The 21,421-nt window shown below is 40.4% G+C and overlaps 1 protein-coding gene across 1 annotated transcript; it reads right to left on the bottom strand.

The window, feature by feature from the left end:
• Positions 1-456: 456 nt before the first annotated feature.
• On the bottom strand, positions 457-19,441 carry fam83fa (family with sequence similarity 83 member Fa). The gene is made up of 5 exons (XM_056407626.1): positions 18,574-19,441; positions 6,931-7,098; positions 5,617-5,738; positions 1,614-2,395; positions 457-1,129 (listed from the first exon to the last, which is right to left on the bottom strand). The coding sequence occupies exons 1-5, from the start codon at positions 19,045-19,047 to the stop codon at positions 1,080-1,082; spliced, it is 1,596 nt and encodes a 531-aa protein (XP_056263601.1). The 5' UTR covers positions 19,048-19,441; the 3' UTR covers positions 457-1,079.
• Positions 19,442-21,421: the final 1,980 nt, after the last annotated feature.

Below are 21,421 nucleotides of genomic sequence, written 5' to 3'. Positions count from 1 at the left end.
CATTTGTTTTTTTAATTGCATTACAGAAAATAAAGAACTTTATCACAATATTCTAATTTTCTGAGACAGTCCTGTATATATTTTTATGAAAATTATATATATCATATATCATATATAATATATACTTTCATGATGGTGCCTCGCCAATACCGATGACAGGAAAATACACATTTTATTGACCTTAAAAAGACATAATACATAATTTTCTGTAAATTATCGAGGAATAACATTTTACAAATAAATCTAAAAGAAATACTGCTCATAAAATAATTAATCCAACCAGAACTTATCAAAATAAAGAAAATATCATGATATAATATAAATCAGGAATGCAACTTAGATTTGTCTAAATTCTGATTCACATCTGACATGCTGAAGATGTCTTGGTCCACACATCGTTAACTCAACACTTTTTACTAGACATTCAAAAAGAAAATAAATCACACAAAACGTTGATATTTTGACGTCTTTTATGCATTTTCTGCTACAGAAGATCATTTACATCTCAAGTGGTTCTCAGGGATTCACATTTTAAACTCAGTCCGTTTTCCTCCTGAACAAACAAACAAAGACAAAGTGCAGACGCACAAAACGCAGACGTATCGGCGTACATTATTCACAGGCTGAGCAGCACTCAATACCGAGGGTCTCCTGCAAGACGACACTCGGGGGGGCAGGACATCTCAATTCTTCTCCTGTCTCCATAGCAACCAGGTGTGATGTAACCACCCGCCCCCCTCTCTCTCCCCCCCCACCCCCGTACGCAGCCTCGGGTGACGCTGTGGCGTTCAGGGTCGAGTATGGAATATTTAAAAAAACTATCAGGTGCATTCATTTAATTAAAAAAAATATATATAGAAAACACCTGCGGGGGGGACATCCCTGCGGCAGGACTTTTGGCTTCAGCGTTGAGTTCCTCTGGACTTTTTTTTCTCCTGCGTCATTAGTTTTAAATGACGGCGTCTTCTTCGGCGGTCGACTCCACAGCGAGGACCAATTACCCATAGTGCAACGGGGCGTCACCGGGTCTCAAGTGACGGGACGCCGGGGCTTTACGAGTGTCCCTCGAGGGCGTGGCCTCACGACTGGATGCAGTTCTTCTTCTGGTGCCGCCGGCGGCCTTTAGACCCTGATCAGAACAAAGAGAAAAGCATCAATAATATGAATTATTATATTTGTGGGATTAAAAAGAAAAAGCCTATTCAAATGTGTATATATATATACAAATATGTATATTAATATATGTATATTAATATATTAATGTTTTTCTGCTAACTTCAATGAATGTGTGTGTATCTATATATATAGATACACACTAAAATATATATATATATTTTTAAAAGGAAATATATTACATTATATATGTATATATATATTAAATATAAACACATTAAAATATATGTATAATATATATATATATTTATTTTTGAATAATAAAAATAAAAAAGGTATTAAAAAATGGTCACTTGTTTTGGGGTTTGTTCTATAGATGCAGACTCAACCTATAACTTTATAACCTGTAGTACAAATAGTTAATCAATGACTCAAATAAATAATCTGCAGATTAATTGCTAATAAAAAGGGATTATTATCATAATTCCGCCCCGACGTACCGTCGTCGTCTCCGGTGTTGATGACCTGCAGAGACATGCTCCTCTGGAGGAGGTTGGAGGGCTTCTTGGTTTTGGGTTTCGGCGTCTCGACGACGTTGAACGAGTCCTCCTCCTCGGTCGCCGCGACGCCATTGGTCTCCGCCGCCTTGTAGACGGGGGCGGGGCTCTGCGGGGTGACCACGCCCTCCACCAAAGTCTCCGTGGGCCCTCTGGACTTCAAGAAGTGCCTGAAGGAGTTGATTTGTTTCTTGGCGCCGAAGAGCTGGTGGTTCTTCTTCGAGTCGCCCTTCCCGTCCGCGTCTTCGTCCTCCGCGGGCGCGCCGGGACTCTTTGGGGGGGCGTGGTCCACCTTGTGGTTCTGCGGGGCGTGGTTCTGCGGGAGGCCGTTCCTCGCGTGCGTCCCGCCGCCGACCAGCGAGCCGCCCGTGGCGGCGGCGGTGGAGGAGAGGTCCTGCACGGACCCCCTGTGGCCCGTGTTGTTCCCGAACACCAGCGAATACTTGGGGTTGTGGTACTTGTGCGCCGGCACCTTGACGTCGCCCTGCCGGGGGTCGCCGGCGGTCGCCTGGAAGCGCGACGTGGAGACGGGCATCGTGTGGACTCGCTCCAGCTTCCGGACGGGCGCCGCGATCGGCGGCCGGGGGACGTTGAACTCGCCGTAGAGGTCCACCGGGTCGGACACGGCGTACAGCTCCCGGAAGTCGTTGTCGAAGGAGTCCACGATCTGGCCCGACATCACGGTGATGGTGTTGCGGTCCATCCGGGAGGAGCTCCAGGTGAAGCTGCGGGAGGAGGGCGTGAATATTGTTTGGAGTTGATTGTTTTGTATTTGCCTCTTTGGTTTCGACGTATACCTTTTGATATTTTATTGTTTGAATAGTTTACAGAGGCTTTAATCCACTTCCTCTCTTGAGAGATGAATCAGACTTTTATTTTGAAAAGGTCAAAGGAGTCGCACATTTGCTTTTTACGATTGAATGCGAACTTGATTATCTCATCAGTACAGATGCACATTTAATAAAGTTTAATAGTTTAAAGGACCCATATGAGGCTAAAGCATTTATATATTTAATAAAGTTTAAAGGATCCGTATGAGGCGAAAGCATTTATATATTTAATAAAGTTTAATGGACCCATATGAGGCTAAAGCATTTGTACATTTAATAAAGTTTAATAGATTAATGGTTTAACGGACCCATATGAGGCTAAAGCATTTATACATTTAATAAAGTGTAATAGTTTAATGGACCCGTATGAGGCTAAAGCATTTATACATTTAATAAAGTTTAATAGCTTAAAGGACCTGTATGAGGCTAAAGCATTTATACATTTAATAAAGTGTAATAGTTTAATGGAACCATATGAGGGTAAAGCCCTCTAAAGCCTCATAATATACAGTAGATTATATATATTAAAATATATGGATACCGTTTGCACATGGCCAGGCTCCCAGACTTTATGCTAAGCTAAGCGCTATCAACAGTCTCAACCGACTCAGCAAGAAAGTAAACAAGTGGGCGAATCGGCTGAATTATAGATATGACTCATCTCAGCCTCGTGTGTAGAGATGCGTCATCCGTCCTCAGACACGGGAGCTCAGCTCCTTTACGTCGCATCCATAAACTCTAGATCTTATCTTTGGGTTGGGCCGGCGCCTAGTACTTTATTTATTTATATTCTATTCAATAAAGCAAACTATTCGCTCTATAATTACATTCTAAATAACATACGTGTGCATAGACGGTGCTCTGAAAATAGATACAAATACATGTTTTTTATCTGCAGCCTCTGGCTAACCTGCAGAGGCTGCAGAAAACTCTCAAAAATATATAAACAAAAAATAATAAATAAATACATAATAAATAAATGTTTAAAAAAATGTATTATAATATATCAAAAAACATGTATTTATTATTTATTTATTATCATGGTCATGATGAGAAAGCTCCGCAACATCAGATAAACAAAAGAAATTATACTAAATTCTGATGATTTCTGTCCTACATTTTTATATATAAAGACATTATATATATATTTATATATATCAGTGTTGGTTCTTCTCTTGGAAATCTAATTTTGTGTTTCTCCAAAACATGTCCAATCAGTCAGGACACTTACAATCAGGGTTTGATCAATATTGATCTTTATGATCATAAACTGGTGAAGTCAACATCACCAAAGCTCCAGAAACCTTAATGATACCAAAGCATCGTAGTTTGAGATGTACGTTTCTGAAAATACAGACTCAATAAATGAGGTTTTGTGCAACAAGAAATATTCAAATATTGACCCCCAATAATATAACTGTCAGGCCACACTATTCAGACATGAGCAGGGTCCATGTTGGGGTTTATTACCACTGCATTTGGTATTTATTAACTTTTTGTGATGAAACGTTGATCGTCTTTCACGCACAATCACAAATAAATAAATCGTGAAATCCTTTTTTTCCACAGCTCAGTGTGTGAAAGCACGATTATTGAATATCAAAAAATACATCAGAACCAGCGGGTTCTTTGTGCACGATACTAATGACCCCATTACACGTGTTCTTAATGGCGTTGTGTGGCGTTTACAGGTGTGAGAACATCTGGAGCGTTAAGGGTTAAGGATTCATCTTCATCAAACTGCTCCCTGCCTCCTCGTAACGACCTCATGCAGCTTCTCCGGCGACAGATGGACCTGCAGCGCCGACTGCAGACAGGAAGTCGGAGGCTGAAGGATTCCAGTCATTCCACCAGATGCCTCCCAAAGACTTTCATAATCATGACTGGGGGTTTTCCATGGTGTTGCAGCTGGTTGGTTTATTAAATATTAAAAGGCCCTACCAACATTTCACATCCTATTGAAACGTTGGTAGAAACAAGCCTGTTCACAAGCGCTCAATTCAATGTTTCGCATTTCATTTTTATTTTATTAAGAGTTTGTTTACGCAGCGAATGTTTTGTTTTGGCCAATTTTGGGTCTTTGTTTTGCGGATGCAGGAATATATAACATATGTATACGATGTAGAGATTGTATACATTTGAGAAATCTTGTTTTTCTTATTTTCAAATAAGTAAAAAAAAAAGAAAATATATATATATATACACAAACATTAAAACATATTAAAATATATATTTAAAAAGAAAATATATTAAATGATATTACTTTTAATATATATATATATACACACGAATATAAATATATATATATTTAAATATACATTTAAAAAGAAAATATATTAAATTATATATACAGGACTGTCTCAGAAAATTAGAATATTGTGATAAAGTTCTTTATTTTCTGTAATGCAATTAAAAAAACAAAAATGTCATGCAATCTGGATTCATTACAAATCAACTGAAATATTGCAAGCCTTTTATTCTTTTAATATTGCTGATTATGGCTTACAGCTTAAGAAAACTCTAAAATCCTATCTCATAAAATTTTAATATTTCCTCAGACCAAGTAAAAAAAAGATTTATAACAGCTGAGTGTTTGTCAAGGCTCAGGAAACCCTTGCAGGTGTTTCGAGTTAATTAGACAATTCAAGTGATTTGTTTAATACCCTACTAGTATACTTTTTCATGATATTCTAATATTTAGAGATAGGATATTTGAGTTTTCTTAAGCTGTAAGCCATAATCAGCAATAAATCAGAATAAAAGGCTTGCAATATTTCAGTTGATTTGTAATGAATCCAGAATGCATGACATTTTTGTTTTTTTAATTGCATTACAGAAAATAAAGAACTTCATCACAATATTCTAATTTTCTGAGACAGTCCTGTATATACATATATTTATTTTTTATATCTATATATACACACATAAACAAAACTATATATACATAAACAATACATTTTTTAAGAATAAAAAAAGAATATATATATATATTCATAAAGTATTCAGTAGAAACATTAGTTTTTCTTCACTTTTGACTGCCAACTAGAAATAATAATAATAATACCGATCTGTCCCGTCTCAGCTGTGAATAATGGATAATGAATAATCGTGCTCACCTGTAAGACCCAAACATGACTTTCTCCCCGTCGACCAGCATGTACTTGGAGCACAGCGACCCGGGCAGCTTCCCAAAGGACAGCGCCAGCCCCGAACCTTTCACCATCCGCACCCGGAGGTTCTGTGAAGAGGAAAACACCCGCCTGATTACACACGCCCGGTAGCTTAGCATCACACGGGCGAGCCCCGGGTGACCTCACTGTCGCTGCATTGTGCACTACTGACACAAGGACGTGCCAAGGCAAACACAGCGTGGATCAGTGTGTTTGCTTAAAGGGAAGAGGATGAGGAGACAAGAAAGGAAAAGAGACGTAAACACAGAGTGGACACACCGAGGCGCCGGGTTACATCGGATCGGTTCCAGGAGTATCTGTGAGAAGCGAGAGTAACGAAGCCCAGCGCTCTGAGAAAGGCCTTTCACTGCCTCGCCATCCGACACCAGCATGACCGGCTGAACCGGGCCGGACCGGGCCGGGTGGCGAGTCCCAGAGGAGATCGGATGACCGTCCGGCTCGGTGGCCTGCTGCTCGCCCCGAACCCACAGCAGCTCTTAACTGCATTAAATATTCATTTAGCAAGAGGATGAGTCTATTTTTAACACCTTATATACAGAAGAGGGATGAAAGCATCACAAGTCTAATGTCTGCTACATTAAAACTTGTTATTCATTCACTTTTTAATCGTATTACAATTTTTTTTTAAAACATCGTTAAAATATATAATTTTAATCCATGAGTTCTAATATGGGTTCAAATCAATGTATTTGCTCAAAAACCTTATGTCTAAACTTCTTATTCCTCATTTATGAAAGTATATATTTTATTTGTATTCCTTCCCCAATTTCCTATCAGTAGAATTCTTCATTTCCCCATCAAATTACTCATGCGGGATCCATTTAGTTTAATTATATTATTAAAATATATATATATTTTTTAACTCAATGAGTTCTAATATTGGTATTTTTCTTATCTAGGGATAGAATAATACAGGTTTAAAGGTTATTAGTTCATCCCGAGCAACATCAAAATGTTCAAACGCTGTAAGCACCACATGAGAAGCCCCAAAGCCGAGGGTAGTACACTTGAAACCAGCCGGACACAACGGGGGGCTTGTTCAGAGTTTTTTGCCGTTTGAATTGAAAAAAAGACCAGAATGAAGCGGCTATACGAACATTTATTGTGACATAGAATTCCTTTTTAATCCATGACAGTTATTGACCCCCTCGGGTGTTCCCTTCACACTTTCCATGTCCCCGGAGCTTGTGTATTTGTATCCCCGAGCCCCCCCCCACCTCCAGTGTTTGCCGAGCTCACCCTCAGATGCACTGCGTTGATCTGCAGCCGCGTGCACATGTCCAGGAAGTGGGGCACGCCCCGCGCCTCCAGCAGAGCGTAGACCGCCACCCCGCGCCGCGCCGTGGCGTCCAGCAGGTCCTGGAGGATCTGCAGGTCCGTCAGGAGGTCCATGACTATGGCTACCAGCTGGGGGACACAGAAGAATGGGGGGGGGGGGGGGTACATTTACATATTTTAATACTGAGTATTTCCACGTCGTGCTTCTTTATACTTCTACTCACGAGGAAATATTAGACTTTTTTTTTTTTTTTTACACAGCTGTAGCTTCTTTACATTCACTTGAAAAATAAAATGATTAAACCAGTGGTTCACAAACATCCCACTGTCAACCCACATGTCAATCATCTAAACTCGTGGCTATTAATGTCCACCGTTAACTAGCATTCAGCTACAGCTTTTTTCACATTATTCTACATTAAAGCTAACTTTAACTGTATTCATTAGCTATCCATTCGAACCATTTATCAAACAGTTTCAGCAAACTAAATGTTGCTATTTATGTTAAAGAGACATTGATAGCAATAATAGCATGGATAGCATTCAGCCAATAGATGTGGACGGTCACAACTGCATATATTCATTAGCCATTTCACTTGTAGCTTATGTTTTAACCGTGTATCCATTACTTTTTGCTAATTATTTTTTGCCAACTATTCCACCTGTAGCACTTTTAGCTAACGGTTTCAACCGTTTCCATTAGCTTTCCAGTTCAGCTAACCGCCACTAACCGCTGTTCTTCCGTGACCTTTACTGACGCCCACGGAACATTTTGTTTAGCTTTTTTATTGTTGCTAAACCTCGTCTTTGTTCTACTTGGCGACATCTTTTGTATCAGGATCACTTTGTTTCACTGTGAAACCTCCCCGACCGGACGGTTTGGTAAAGATGTCACATCTGATGGTTTCTGGGTATTTTGAGAATTTGTACGTTTGCCTCCCCATTTCTTTTTTTTAGAGCAACCGACAACCCGCCTACAAAGATACGTGAACATCTTTCGCCACCCTCACTGCCGGTAAACACGACCACACGCTTTTTAATATGCCGTGTTGTGATGCAAACTAACAGTTGATGCTTTCGGGGGAACCGGTTTTTCCAGCCGATTGAAAAGGTTGCGCAAGAGCGACGAGACAGAAAGCCAAAGCAGCAGCGAGGGATAACAGGCAAATGCTAATTATTATCTCAACGCCAGTTCCTGTAATCGAGACCACAAAAGTAGAGGATCCGAACGAAAACGTAAAGTAAAGGAAGCACTTTCCTTTTTTTTGTATTTTCCAATGCATCTTTTAATACGGTGTACTTCAATAAATACCGTGTGCTCCGATTAAAAAAACACGACGACGACTGCCGTCACGCATTTTACAGCTACACTGGGTTTTTAATGTCATTGAATGCAAATTTAGATTTAATCATGCGAGGCTTTCCCTCCCCCCCCCCCTCCCGATTTCCTTATGACCTCATCTGTGCGCTTGGGTCGGATCCAACAACCGCCAAACAAGTTTTCCCAGGCAGACAGACAAACGTTACGTGTGAAAGAGACTCAGTCTCATTTAAATAGGTGCCAATTATCAAAAGTAAACCATCCAGGAGGCTATATTAAGTAACAACATACTCGACTTGCACAAAGTTAAGGGGCCAGTAGCTCTAGAAGCTCAACTTTGACGGTTTCCCTTTCAGACAACTTTATCCATTACTACTCGCCAACTATTTCTTTTAGCCGTCTCTCGATCCATTACTCTTAGCTTGTGACTAACTGTTTTACTTTGTGTTTGTATGTGCTCGAGAGCAATTTAGTGTTAATCATTTCCTTCTTACGCGCTTGAGCCGGATCCAACAACCGCCAAAACAAGTTTTCCTGGCAGACGGACAACGTTACGTGTGAACAAAGGCTCAGTCAAATATGAATAGGCATCAATCATCAAAAGTAAACCATGCACGAGTCTATATGAAGTAGACGTCAACACGTACTGGTCCTGACTGGTAAGTAGGTCGAGTGTAAATCCACCTGTTGTTTTTAGCCCAGGGTCAACAGACTTTGTTATCGACTGAAATATCTCAAGAAATATTTGATGGATTTCCATCAAATTCTGTACAGACAGTCATGAAGCCCCAATGATGAATCCTACTTAGTTTGGTAATCCTGTGACTTTTCCTTCTTGTGCCACCATGAGGTTGATATTTGTGGTTTTTGACCATTTGATTGCCACAAACTTTGCTCCACGTTCCCCTCCAGTTACGCGTGAACCACCTCGGTGAAGGAAATAGTTAAAAAAATTTAAGAACAACACTAGGTGGTTCTTGGCGAGAGTTAAGGGAACAGTATCTCTAAAAAGTCGAGAAAACAGCCCTCCATTCCGCCTTGGGACAAAAGCATTTTCAAGCTCATTCAAGAGGCTTTAATAAAATAGTTTATCTAGCTTTAGAAGAAGGAGAATGTTCTCAAGACATGAAGGAACAGAAATATAAAGTTGCACAAAAAGATACCTTGAATTTGTACTTAAGTACGTGCGTAGAGTAAGTGCTGTAATATACATGGTTTCAGAGAAATAAATACTACATTAAAAACCAGTTATAAGACTGTAGAAGCTTTATGACACCGTGGGAACACGTAACACTCACCAGCAAATATGAAATGTCTTTCTTTAAAGTGTTTATTGTTAAGGCTCTGTGCCGCTTCTTGAATACAACTGAAATACTATCGATGCGGAAGCTGAGAAAAGGAAAACCTTGTTCAGACACAACGTTTGTGGGTTTATTAGCACCACGTAATATGAAAGAAACAAAAAGTAAAAAATTTATTGATGTGTGAATTGATTACACAGAAAAAACATCCAGGCATTAATCTAGGTGTAAAAACATGACGTGTATAATTATATATCTGTTCGAGACCATTCATAAATAGTATTGAACATATATATATAAATAAATAGCCTTGAAGATATATATATACAGGACTGTCTCAGAAAATTAGAATATTGTGATGAAGTTCTTTATTTTCTGTAATGCAATTAAAAAAACAAAAATGTCATGCATTCTGGATTCATTACAAATCAACTGAAATATTGCAAGCCTTTTATTCTTTTAATATTGCTGATTATGGCTTACAGCTTAAGAAAACTCTAAAATCCTATCTCATAACATTTTAATATTTCCTCAGACCAAGTAAAAAAAGATTTATAACAGCTGAGTGTTTGTCAAGGCTCAGGAAACCCTTGCAGGTGTTTCGAGTTAATTAGACAATTCAAGTGATTTGTTTAATACCCTACTAGTATACTTTTTCATGATATTCTAATATTTAGAGATAGGATATTTGAGTTTTCTTAAGCTGTAAGCCATAATCAGCAATATTAAAAGAATAAAAGGCTTGCAATATTTCAGTTGATTTGTAATGAATCCAGAATGCATGACATTTGTTTTTTTAATTGCATTGCAGAAAATAAAGAACTTCATCACAATATTCTAATTTTCTGAGACAGTCCTGTATATATATGGACAATATATAGTCTTAATACATATATACACAATAGTCTTGAATATATATAGACTATAGACTTGATTTATATATATATATAGACAATAGTCTTGAATATAGATATACAAACAATAGTCTTGAATATATATAGACAATAGTCTTGAATATATATATACAAACAATAGTCTTGAATATATATAGACAATAGTCTTGAATATATATAGACAATAGTCTTGAGTTTATATATATATATATATATAACAATAGCCTTGAATATATATATATATAGACAATAGTCTTGAATATATATAGACTATAGTCTTGATTTATATATATATTAACAATAGCCTTGAATATATATATATATAGACAATAGTCTTGAATATATATAGACTATAGTCTTGATATATATATATATATTAGGGCTGGGCACGTTAACGCGTTAATCTTGCGTTAACGCAGCACTTAATTAACGCCGACAATTATTTTATCGCGCATTAACGCATGTCTTTTTTTTTATTTTTTTTAGACAAAAGACAATACATAGACATAACACCTAGAGGACTATAAACAATGCAGACGACAAAACAATGGACATAACATCATAAAGTCAGAGTATTTGTGGGGGAAAAAGAATCTCAACAAATGACGGCAGGTATGAGACGCCCTCAAGACACACATCACACGGAGAATACACGAGCTGGATGAAAAGGAGAGGACTGCAAAGCGACAGCTTCACAACGTGCACCCTGTTGCTCTCACTGGGGACGACTGGACATCGGGTGACCAGACGTCCAGTTTCCCCGGACATGTCCTGCTTTTGAGCCCTAAAAATGCGTCCGCAGGGATTCCAAAACGTCCGGATTTTGCTTCGTCGGATATTTGTTTTCTCTGGGTTTTCATAAACTCGTATTTACCCCTGACAAGTTTTGGAAATGATATCTCCCTTCTTACGTGAGCTCTGACTGTAGAGAGGACAGTCATTGGTCGACCGATCTCAGGGTTGCCAGATACACGATAATTATCCTCCAAATACAACCATTTTGAGCCTTTGGTACGATACGTCACCATCTCCAATCTGGCAACACGGAGCACCTTGCCGCCTCCACTAGTTCATTGTTGTTTGTGCGGCATGCTTTACACTACAACCAGCGCCGCCGCTCCCATAATGCACTACGCGCTGTGCGTAGGGCACAAAGTCCTGAGGGGGCTCCACAAAATAGGCAACTAAAAAATCCTCATAGTTATAATGCCGATATTATTTCAGTCTAGAAATATTAGGCACCTTTACAGCATGTATATCACAAAACAGGCAGAACAAGAGAGATGTTTAATCTCAGCCCCCCCCAGACGAAGTGTCCTCTTTTTCACAAACTCAAATCTGGTCACCCTACTGGACATCACTCGGTAACCACAATGACCTCGGAGTGACTGTGCATTATATTGATGAGAAGTGGGCGCTGCATTCACACGCCCTGACTGATGAAAACAGAGGAGACACATGATGCTGAAACGTGCGCGGGACACTTTACTGAAGTTGCACAGCAGTGGAATGTGTCAGATAAAGTCACCACACTGAGCAGATAGAGCACCAGAGATGATCGCTGCTGCGAGACGACTGCCTTTGATCATGTCCCTGCTTCAGTCTCCAGCGCTCTGTCACAGTGTCTCTGCATAACAGTGCATTTGACAATGTCCTGACAGATTTTATGGCACTTTAGTTCATATGGCAGAACATTTAAAATAAGTGTCAAGTTCTAGGAATTGACAAACTGCACTGAAAGTGTTTTCTGGTGTCTCTAACAGGGACAACACATGTTATGGCACTTTCATTCATATGGCAGAACATTTAAAATAGAAGTGCGCTATACACTACTTTTGAATGAATTATTGGATTTTGCGTATACAAATGCGATTAATCGCGATTAAAAATTTTAATCGTTGCCCAGCCCTAATATATATATATATATATATATAGACAATAGTCTTGAATTTATATATACAAACAATAGTCTTGAATATATATAGCACTACCTGCTTTCACTTCCTGCTACTCCCATTTGTCTGTAGTCTAGTTATTATGTGTATTATATGTATATATGTTAGTATTATGTTCAGAGTTCTTGTACAGTGTGTATGTCATGTTATGTTATATTATGTTAGGCTATGGTAGTTGTTGTGTGGTGCCTTGTCCTAAGAATTTCAGTGCCCAGTCTGACCCTGTGTCATTCTGTGTATCTGACAACAATAGACTTGACTTGATATATACAAACAATAGTCTTGAATATACAGGACTGTCTCAGAAAATTAGAATATTGTGATGAAGTTCTTTATTTTCTGTAATGCAATTAAAAAAACAAAAATGTCATGCATTCTGGATTCATTACAAATCAACTGCAATATTGCAAGCCTTTTATTCTGATTTATTGCTGATTATGGCTTACAGCTTAAGAAAACTCAAATATCCTATCTCTAAATATTAGAATATCATGAAAAAGTATACTAGTAGGGTATTAAACAAATCACTTGAATTGTCTAATTAACTCGAAACACCTGCAAGGGTTTCCTGAGCCTTGACAAACACTCAGCTGTTATAAATCTTTTTTTTTACTTGGTCTGAGGAAATATTAAAATTTTATGAGATAGGATTTTAGAGTTTTCTTAAGCTGTAAGCCATAATCAGCAATATTAAGAATAAAGGCTTGCAATATTTCAGTTGATTTGTAATGAATCCAGAATGCATGACATTTTTGTTTTTTTAATTGCATTACAGAAAATAAAGAACTTTATCACAATATTCTAATTTTCTGAGACAGTCCTGTATATATAGACAATAGTCTTGAGTTTATATATATATAAACAATAGCCTTGAATATATATATACAGGACTGTCTCAGAAAATTAGAATATTGTGATGAAGTTCTTTATTTTCTGTAATGCAATTCAAAAAACAAAACTGTCATGCATTCTGGATTCATTACAAATCAACTGAAATATTGCAAGCCTTTTATTCTTTTATTATTGCTAATTATGGCTTACAGCTTAAGAAAACTCAAATATCCTATTTCTAAATATTAGAATATCATGAAAAAGTATACTAGTAGGGTATTAAACAAATCACTTGAATTGTCTAATTAACTGGAAACACCTGCAAGGGTTTCCTGAGCCTTGACAAACACTCCGCTGTTATAAATCTTTTTTTTGTACTTGGTCTGAGGAAATATTAAAATTTTATGAGATAGGATTTTAGTTTTCTTAAGCTGTAAACCATAATCAGCAATATTAAAAGAATAAAAGGCTTGCAATATTTCAGTTGATTTGTAATGAATCCAGAATGCATGACATTTTTGTTTTTTTAATTGCATTACAGAAAATAAAGAACTTTATCACAATATTCTAATTTTCTGAGACAGTCCTGTATATATAAATAGTCTTGAACAAGAAGCATATTTATACACCAGTCATGTTTCACACCTGGACTTGCAACCCATTGTTCATTGTTTGTGACAGCTGTGCTTTATTTTTTGATTTGACATTTTAAAAATAAATCTATATGCTGTAGCCTCTTTCTGCTTCCAGAAGTGCGTCTGTGTGTGTTTCTGTAGAAGGAAACTCTGAACTTCAGGCTTCAGGACACTAATGAAGATGTGCCCTGTGTAGTGTTTGGCAGGCTCGCGGCAGTAAATGAATCACTTCCCTTCAAGGGGAACAATCTCAGCACTCCGTCATTAAGCCGCCGTGGCCCCGAGCACGCTCATGTCACCGGGATTCCTCCATGGACCCGCTGCAGTTTGCTTATCGCCCAAACAGATCCACAGATGATGCTGTCTCCCAGGTACTGCACACCACACTCTCTCATCTGGACAGCCAGAAGGGGGGCTATGTGAGACTGCTGTTCATTGATTATAGTTCAGCTTTCAACACCATAGTCCCCTCCAGACTGGCCGGCAAGCTGATTGAGCTGGGACTGAACACCCCCCTGTGTGCTTGGATCCTGGACTTCCTGACCGCCAGGCCACAGGTGGTCAGGGTGGGCAGACACACCTCCAAATCCCTCACCCTGAACACAGGATCCCCCCAGGGTTGCGTCCTCAGCACCCTACTGTACTCCCTGTACACACATGACTGTGTGGCCAGGTTCAGCTCCAACACCATCATCAAGTTTGCAGATGACACAGTGGTGGTGGGCCTGATCTCCGACAACGACGAGAAGGCCTACCTGGAGGAAGTTGCTGATCTGTCACTCTGGTGCCAGGACAACAGCCTCATCATGAATGTCACCAAAACTAAGGAGCTGATTGTGGACTTTAGGAGGGTACAACAACAGAGGACGTACTCACCACTGGGGATTAACGGGACTACTGTGGAGAGGGTGAGCGGTATAAATACCTGGGAGTCCACATCACCGAGGATCTGACATGGTCAACGAACACAGACACTCTGGTGAGAAAGGCAAGGCAGCGCCTCTACCACCTCAGGCAGCTGAGGAAATTTAAAGTTTCCCAGAGGATCCTTCAGTCCTTCTACTCTGGAGCTGTAGAGAGCGTCCTGACAGGAAGCATCACAGCCTGGTTTGGCAACTGCTCCGCTCAGGACAGGAAGGCTCTGCAGAGAGTAGTGCGTTCGGCTGAGCGCACTATTGGAACTACACTCACCACCCTGCAGGACTTGTACACCAGGAGGTGCAGAACCAGAGCCGGCAGGATCATGAAGGATCCTCACCACCCCAACAACAGACTGTTTCAGCTGCTGCGGTCAGGCAGGCGCCTCCGTAGTCACGCTGCAAGAACAGAGAGACTGAGACGGAGTTTCTTTCCTCAGGCCATCAGGACTGTGAACTCCGACCTCACCAGGACCCCCACATAGACCCACACAACTGCCCCTCTTAGGCACACACACACACACACACACACACACACACTTACTGTAAATATTGTGTTGTTTTTTATTGTAAATAGTGTGTACTTGTTGCCCTTGCACATTCCTGCTGAGCATTGCCACTTTCATTTCACTGCACACCCTGTGTGTGTATGTGACAAATAAAAACATCTTGAATCTTGAATCTTGATTCGTTCACACCTCAAAAGTAAGTCAGATTATTCACCAATAACGGCTCCCAACTAACCCCTCCCCTCAGCCAGGCTTGTCTGGATTAGTTAACCTGGTATCAGAGGGAGCTGCTGGAATCTGAGTGGGTGAAGGGAAAAGTACAGAAGCCCTGTGCCAACTTTATCCTTCTGCTGCAAGTCGTGATGTGAAGTTGACATTTAGAGCTGCACTTATACCTCAACTTGTTTAAACTTGCACTCGGCGACTCTCCCATTGATGCACATTTGTTGTATTGAAGCTCTGGGCGTGCGGTGAACCCTTCCTTGGCTTTGTGTCTTACCGGAAAACTCAAGTGAGTAAAATGTGATACTCACCGCACATATCAGGTTTTAGAAGTGGTCTGTACAGGAGTCGGTTGTGCAATTACTGCAGCTGACAGTTGTGTAATAATGCTAAATAAGTTAGGTTTCGAGGGTTCAGAGTGCAATGGGGATGTTTAAGATCTACCTGAATGTACATTTAATTAAGAGCTAAAGAGACACATCGCCATCTTAATTTGTCTTTGCAACCAGGTGCAGGGATGACGTGTTGTCACTTCCTTTTTTGACGCATTAACCCCCCAGAAGACGACATGGACAGGTACATGAACTACAGGTACAGGTACTACTTCCAGTCCATTAACAAGCATTAAAATGCAATGAAAATTATTTCCTCATAGATGAATTATCTTGATATCAATAGTGAGCAAAGTAATCAGCTGTTAGCTTATCAACCTGTGACTCAGCAAACAAAGGCAAGCCTGTGAATCTTGTAACACGATGTAATTGTGTGCAGGGGGCTCTAATAACATCAAACAATGCTGTAATGGGGAGTTTACACCGATTGAGCGTGTAATATACACAACCGTCGTTTATTTAGCATTACGTCATGTAGCCATTCGCCATTTTATACAGCGCTGCAAGCTTCTTTGTTTAAAAGTTAAACGACTAAAAATCAGAAATAAAAGATGTTCCAACAACTCACAAGACAGAGTTGTAATTTAAACAAACTAAAATGACCAGCAGTCGGTAAGTCAGCTATAGAGACTGTTTTCAACAGACTCACAAAGCTAACATAGGCTTAATTAGCTAATTAGTTACAGTCGATTAAATCTGTCGGAATCGGACGTCATTTCAGACGATCCATCCACGCCCGTCAACCAAACATTAGAATGAGTCGGCTAGAAAAACTTAAGTCAGTGAAAGTTAAATAACATTTTAAAAAGACGAGTGTTCATCCATAAGCTAACGTTTGCTGAATTAGCCCGTTAGCTTGAGTTGATTAACTCTAACAGCAACACAAAAGAAAAAGGCAGAACCCATTGTTTATGAAACGACAATTAATGTCGACGCTAAATCTGCCACCGCTTACATGTTTTCTGCCACGTAAGCTAGTTTACTTTTCCTTTAAATTTAAGGATGTAAACACAAAGCAAACTGCACGCAAGCTAACGTTGGCGTAATTAGCTCGTTAGTTACAGTCGCACGGCATTTCGGTCGAACGAATCCACGCCCGTCAGCCAAACATTAGAATGAGTCGGCTGCAAAAACTTAAAAAGTCAGTGAAAGTTAAATAACATTTCAAAAAGGCGGGTGTTTATCCATAAGCTAACGTTTGCTGAATTAGCCCGTTAGCTTGAGTTGATTAACTCTAACGGCAACACACACAACTTGCCGACTCACCGACTATTAAAAGAACGTCACTGCATTTGTTCACGTCTGTGCCACGCACCCTTTGTTTATGAAACGGCAATTAATGTCGACGCTAAATCTGCCACCACTTACATGTTTTCTGCCACATAAGCTAGTTCACTTTTCCTTTAAATTTAAGGATGTAGAGGATTTAAAACCAAACTTATCACAAGGATTGATGCGACACAAATCAAACTGCACGCATGTACAAGCACGTAGACATTTCACGTGTGGGAAATAACTCCCAACTGTCATTTGGATTTGAATTTCTCTCTTAAAGCAGCCGTGGGTTTCGAACGCGTTAAAACACGTCTGAAGCTCGTAGTCGTGAAGCCCCTGCAGACATTGGCATCACTCTTGACTAAACACAAATTAATAGTCCTTAAATTCTCTATATTTGCTTTAAGTTGATGTCGACACAAATATGTTATTCTCAATAAAACCCATTAAATTCTGATTAAACACACATTAATTATGCTTTAAACCTCACACTGTCATGTACACATGACACGTGTAGGGAGGTTTTATTAATCTCAGCCCAGGGGGTCTTTGTCTCTTTTACCCGTCGGAGGCGGTCACATGATCACCAGGCGGTCACATGATCACGGGGAGCCAGTCGTTTTGAAAAATTTCAGATGCTTTTGTTCTGCTGGAGGTCAAAAAAACTTGTTTTCTTCTTTTTTTTAAATTGCCACATGAGTTCAAGTTCAACAATGTGTTCTTTGTGACGCATTCAACACCGACTGAGATTCATTAGAGCAGAGCGTTCTGACTGGGGGGGGGGGGGGGGACGCTATTAAAACTGCATTGGTCATTTCTTCTCCAGTTTAATTTATTTGCATGCAATTTAATAGACTGTTTTGGTCTTTGATTTCTTTTCAAAGTCTTTTTGTTTTCAATCAAAACTTTAACTAATTAGAATATAATGAATTATTAAAATTAATTATAGCTAATGAAATATTAATATGTGCTGCTTTCAATCTGAATTGGATTTGTGTCACCATTAACTTTAGAAAACTGGAAATATTTCCCCCCCCATTTTCTGATATTTTACACATAAATCAATTGATTGATCAAGATAACGACAGGTTAGATATACGCTGTACGTAGTTTGATAAAGATTGGACTGTTTTGCATCATTTTGCATACTTTTTTCCTGATTCTCACAAACAAAAAAGGTGTTAATGCAGTATTAAATTTAATTAAATTAAAGAATACTTATACTCAATCATAGTTCAGCTGAATTTATGGAGAAAATAATATTGATAAACATGTATTCGTATTAGAAACAGGTTGATAAAGGTATATACATTGAATTATAATAAAACAGTAATTAATAGAATGAAACGTTACCTTGTGGGACTCCTGTATGAGCCCCCTCACCACCTCCTTGATGTGGGGCCCGGACTCCTTGGGGGGGTGCGAGTACATGGCCACCCGGGTCACCCCTCTGTAGAGCCCGCAGCTGCCAGGCCAGCCGATGTCCAGGGGCGGCACCTCGATGTCGGACATCTCGGGCCAGTAGGTGGAGTGGACCCCGGAGTCCGCGCTGGGGGACTCCTTGGCCCGCTCGTGCTCCCCGGACTCGGAGTCGCTGTCCGTCTCGTACTCCCGGAACGTCTCGCGCAGGACTCCGATCTCCCCCGCCGAGAGGAAGTCCTTGACGTTGTCCTCCTTGAGGCGCATCTTGAACGCGCCGTCCCCGCCGCGCAGGAGCTGCTCCAGGGCCGCGCGCTGCTCCTCGCTGTAGTAGAAGCTCGGCCGGGTCTCCGGGACCTTCTCGTTCACGTGGTCGTCCTCCATGCACATCAGCTGGGACCCCGCCATGCCTCCTCTACCCGGCCGCCGGTCGCTGCTGCTCGGCTGCTGCTCTCCCAGGTACTGCAGGTACCGCAGGTGAGTCTCTCAGGTGAGCGGCGGGAGGCGGGACCTGTTTGGAAAGGTCCACTTCCGGTTGTAAAACCTTCGGAATAAAAGAAATATTTGGGGTTTAAAGGTTGCTTTGTTGTTTGCAGAGTTATTTTTATGTTGTGTACTTTTATTTGTGTAACATTTAGCTTGGAAATGAAAATAAAATGATTGAAAGAAAAGAGTGTTTTGTGACTCTAGTCTAGTTTTCATCTTTAAAAAAAAAACTTAACTAAGTATTTCATCTTTTATTAAACTCAACCAAGTATTTCATGAACCATCTTAATGTCGGTGAGATTATATTCTTTGGCAATACACGATTGTTTTAACGAGTCACTTGAGTAAAAACACAAAAAACTGCAAGTTTACAGAAACTTAACAAAGTACCAGCTGTACTTGAACTATTCCACATTATGACACGTCATACGTCATCGAGAACACATTTACTTTTATTTAACTATTGTCTTGTTGTCCTATCTCCTTGTTGTCGTTGCGTCTCCTTGTCTTTGTTGTGTCTCCTTGTCAGGCACGTGCACAGACATTTTGGGGGGCAGGTGCTCAAACCCAAAAAAAGGGCACCCAATGCCAAAAAAAAATTCTGACAGAGTTGAAGCATAAGCATCAATACACTGATGATGCTGTCCACAACCTGCGTTTCCTCTGGCAGCATCAGACCACTAGCTTACATTTTCTTTATGAATAAAGATGAATTATTATATAGCAACAACAGTAGGCTACAAGCGTTCTGATTGGCTAATGGGTCATCATGCCAGCCACGTATCGCCCTCCTCGCTGGTCTGATACGGATCCGTATTGCCCTCTAACGTCATTTTCAAAATAAGCGATCTTGATCGACATCAACAGCCAAGAGCAGTGGTCCTCAAACTAAGGCCCGCGGGCCGAATACGGCCCGCCTCCACATTTGGCCCGGCCCTCTGAACAAGAGAGGCCTCATGATTTTTTTTTCAGTCTGGCCACGCAAATCCTAGACTAACCCGTTAAATAGAACGGAATAAGAATTCTCTCTCTCTCTCTCTTCTCTCTCTCTCTTCTCTCTCTCTCTCTCTCTTCTCTCTCTCCCTCTCTCTCTCTTTTCTCTCTTCTCTCTCTCCTCTAAACATAACTTACTGTCAGTAAACAGCTGGACAAGGCTCTGAAATTACGGATTTCGTGAGTTTTTGTTTGTTTATTTTTTTAGGAAACGTCTGACCAGTCGTGACGTCATGTTTTCAGCAGCGCTAATGTTGTGGTCGATTTATCACAAAACAACGTCAGGGGATGATGGATGTGTCACTCTTGCCTGTCTTCAAAACTTGAGAGCCCTGTGTGTGTCTGGTGCTGCGGGTCAGAGGAGAAGGAGGTGCACCCGTTTAGTGGCGCGTGGAGCACTGAGCGAAGGAGGAAGTGGAGGAGGAGGAGGGAGGGGGGGGGGGGTCTCGTGAGCGTCGCGGAGCATGTCAGGGCGAAATTCAAACAAGAACTCAAATAAATGCCCCGTCGGATATTAAAACACATTTGGGGCGACTTGATGGCAGAGAGAGTAACTTTTATTCTTAAATACGGATGAATGAAAAAAGTGGGCTCCAGAAAAAAGGGCACTTTTCTCATCCAGGGCAAAGGAGCTGGTGCTTGAGCACCACTAGGGCTCTATCTGTGCACGTGCCTGCTCCTTGTCATCGTCGTCTCCTTGTTGTTGTGTCTCCTTGTTGTTGTCGTTGTCTCCTTGTTGTTGTCGTTGTCTCCTTGTCTTCGTTGTGTCTCCTTATTGTTGTTGCATCTCCTTGTCATCGTTATCTCCTTGTTGTTGTGTCTCCTTGTTGTTGCCGTTGTCTTCTTGTTGTTGTCGTTGTCTGCTTGTCTTCGTTGTGTCTCCTTGTCGTTGTTGCGTCTCTTTGTTGTTGTTGTCTCCTTGTTGTTGCCATTGTCTTCTTGTTGTTGTCTCCTTTTCGTCGTTGTCTCCTTGTCGTCGTTGTCTCCTTGTTGTCGTTGTCTCCTTGTCGGTCTCCTTTTCGTCGTTGTCTCCTTGTCGTCGTTGTGTCCTTGTTGTCGTTGTCTCCTTTTCGTCGGTGTCTCCTTATTGTTGTCTCCTTGTCGTCGTTGTCTCCTTGTCGGTCTCCTTTTCGTCGTTGTCTCCTTATTGTTGTCTCCTTGTCGTCGTTGTCTCCTTATTGTTGTCTCCTTGTCGTCGTTGTCTCCTTTTCGTCGTTGTCTCCTTATTCTTGTCTCCTTGTCGTCGTTGTCTCCTTTTCGTCGTTGTCTCCTTATTGTTGTTGTCTCCTTTTCGTTGTCTCCT

Source organism: Pseudoliparis swirei, chromosome 23 (assembly GCF_029220125.1).
Source record: "Pseudoliparis swirei isolate HS2019 ecotype Mariana Trench chromosome 23, NWPU_hadal_v1, whole genome shotgun sequence".
Taxonomy (NCBI): Eukaryota; Metazoa; Chordata; class Actinopteri; order Perciformes; family Liparidae; genus Pseudoliparis; species Pseudoliparis swirei.
This window is presented reverse-complemented; position numbering and strand designations above follow the sequence as displayed.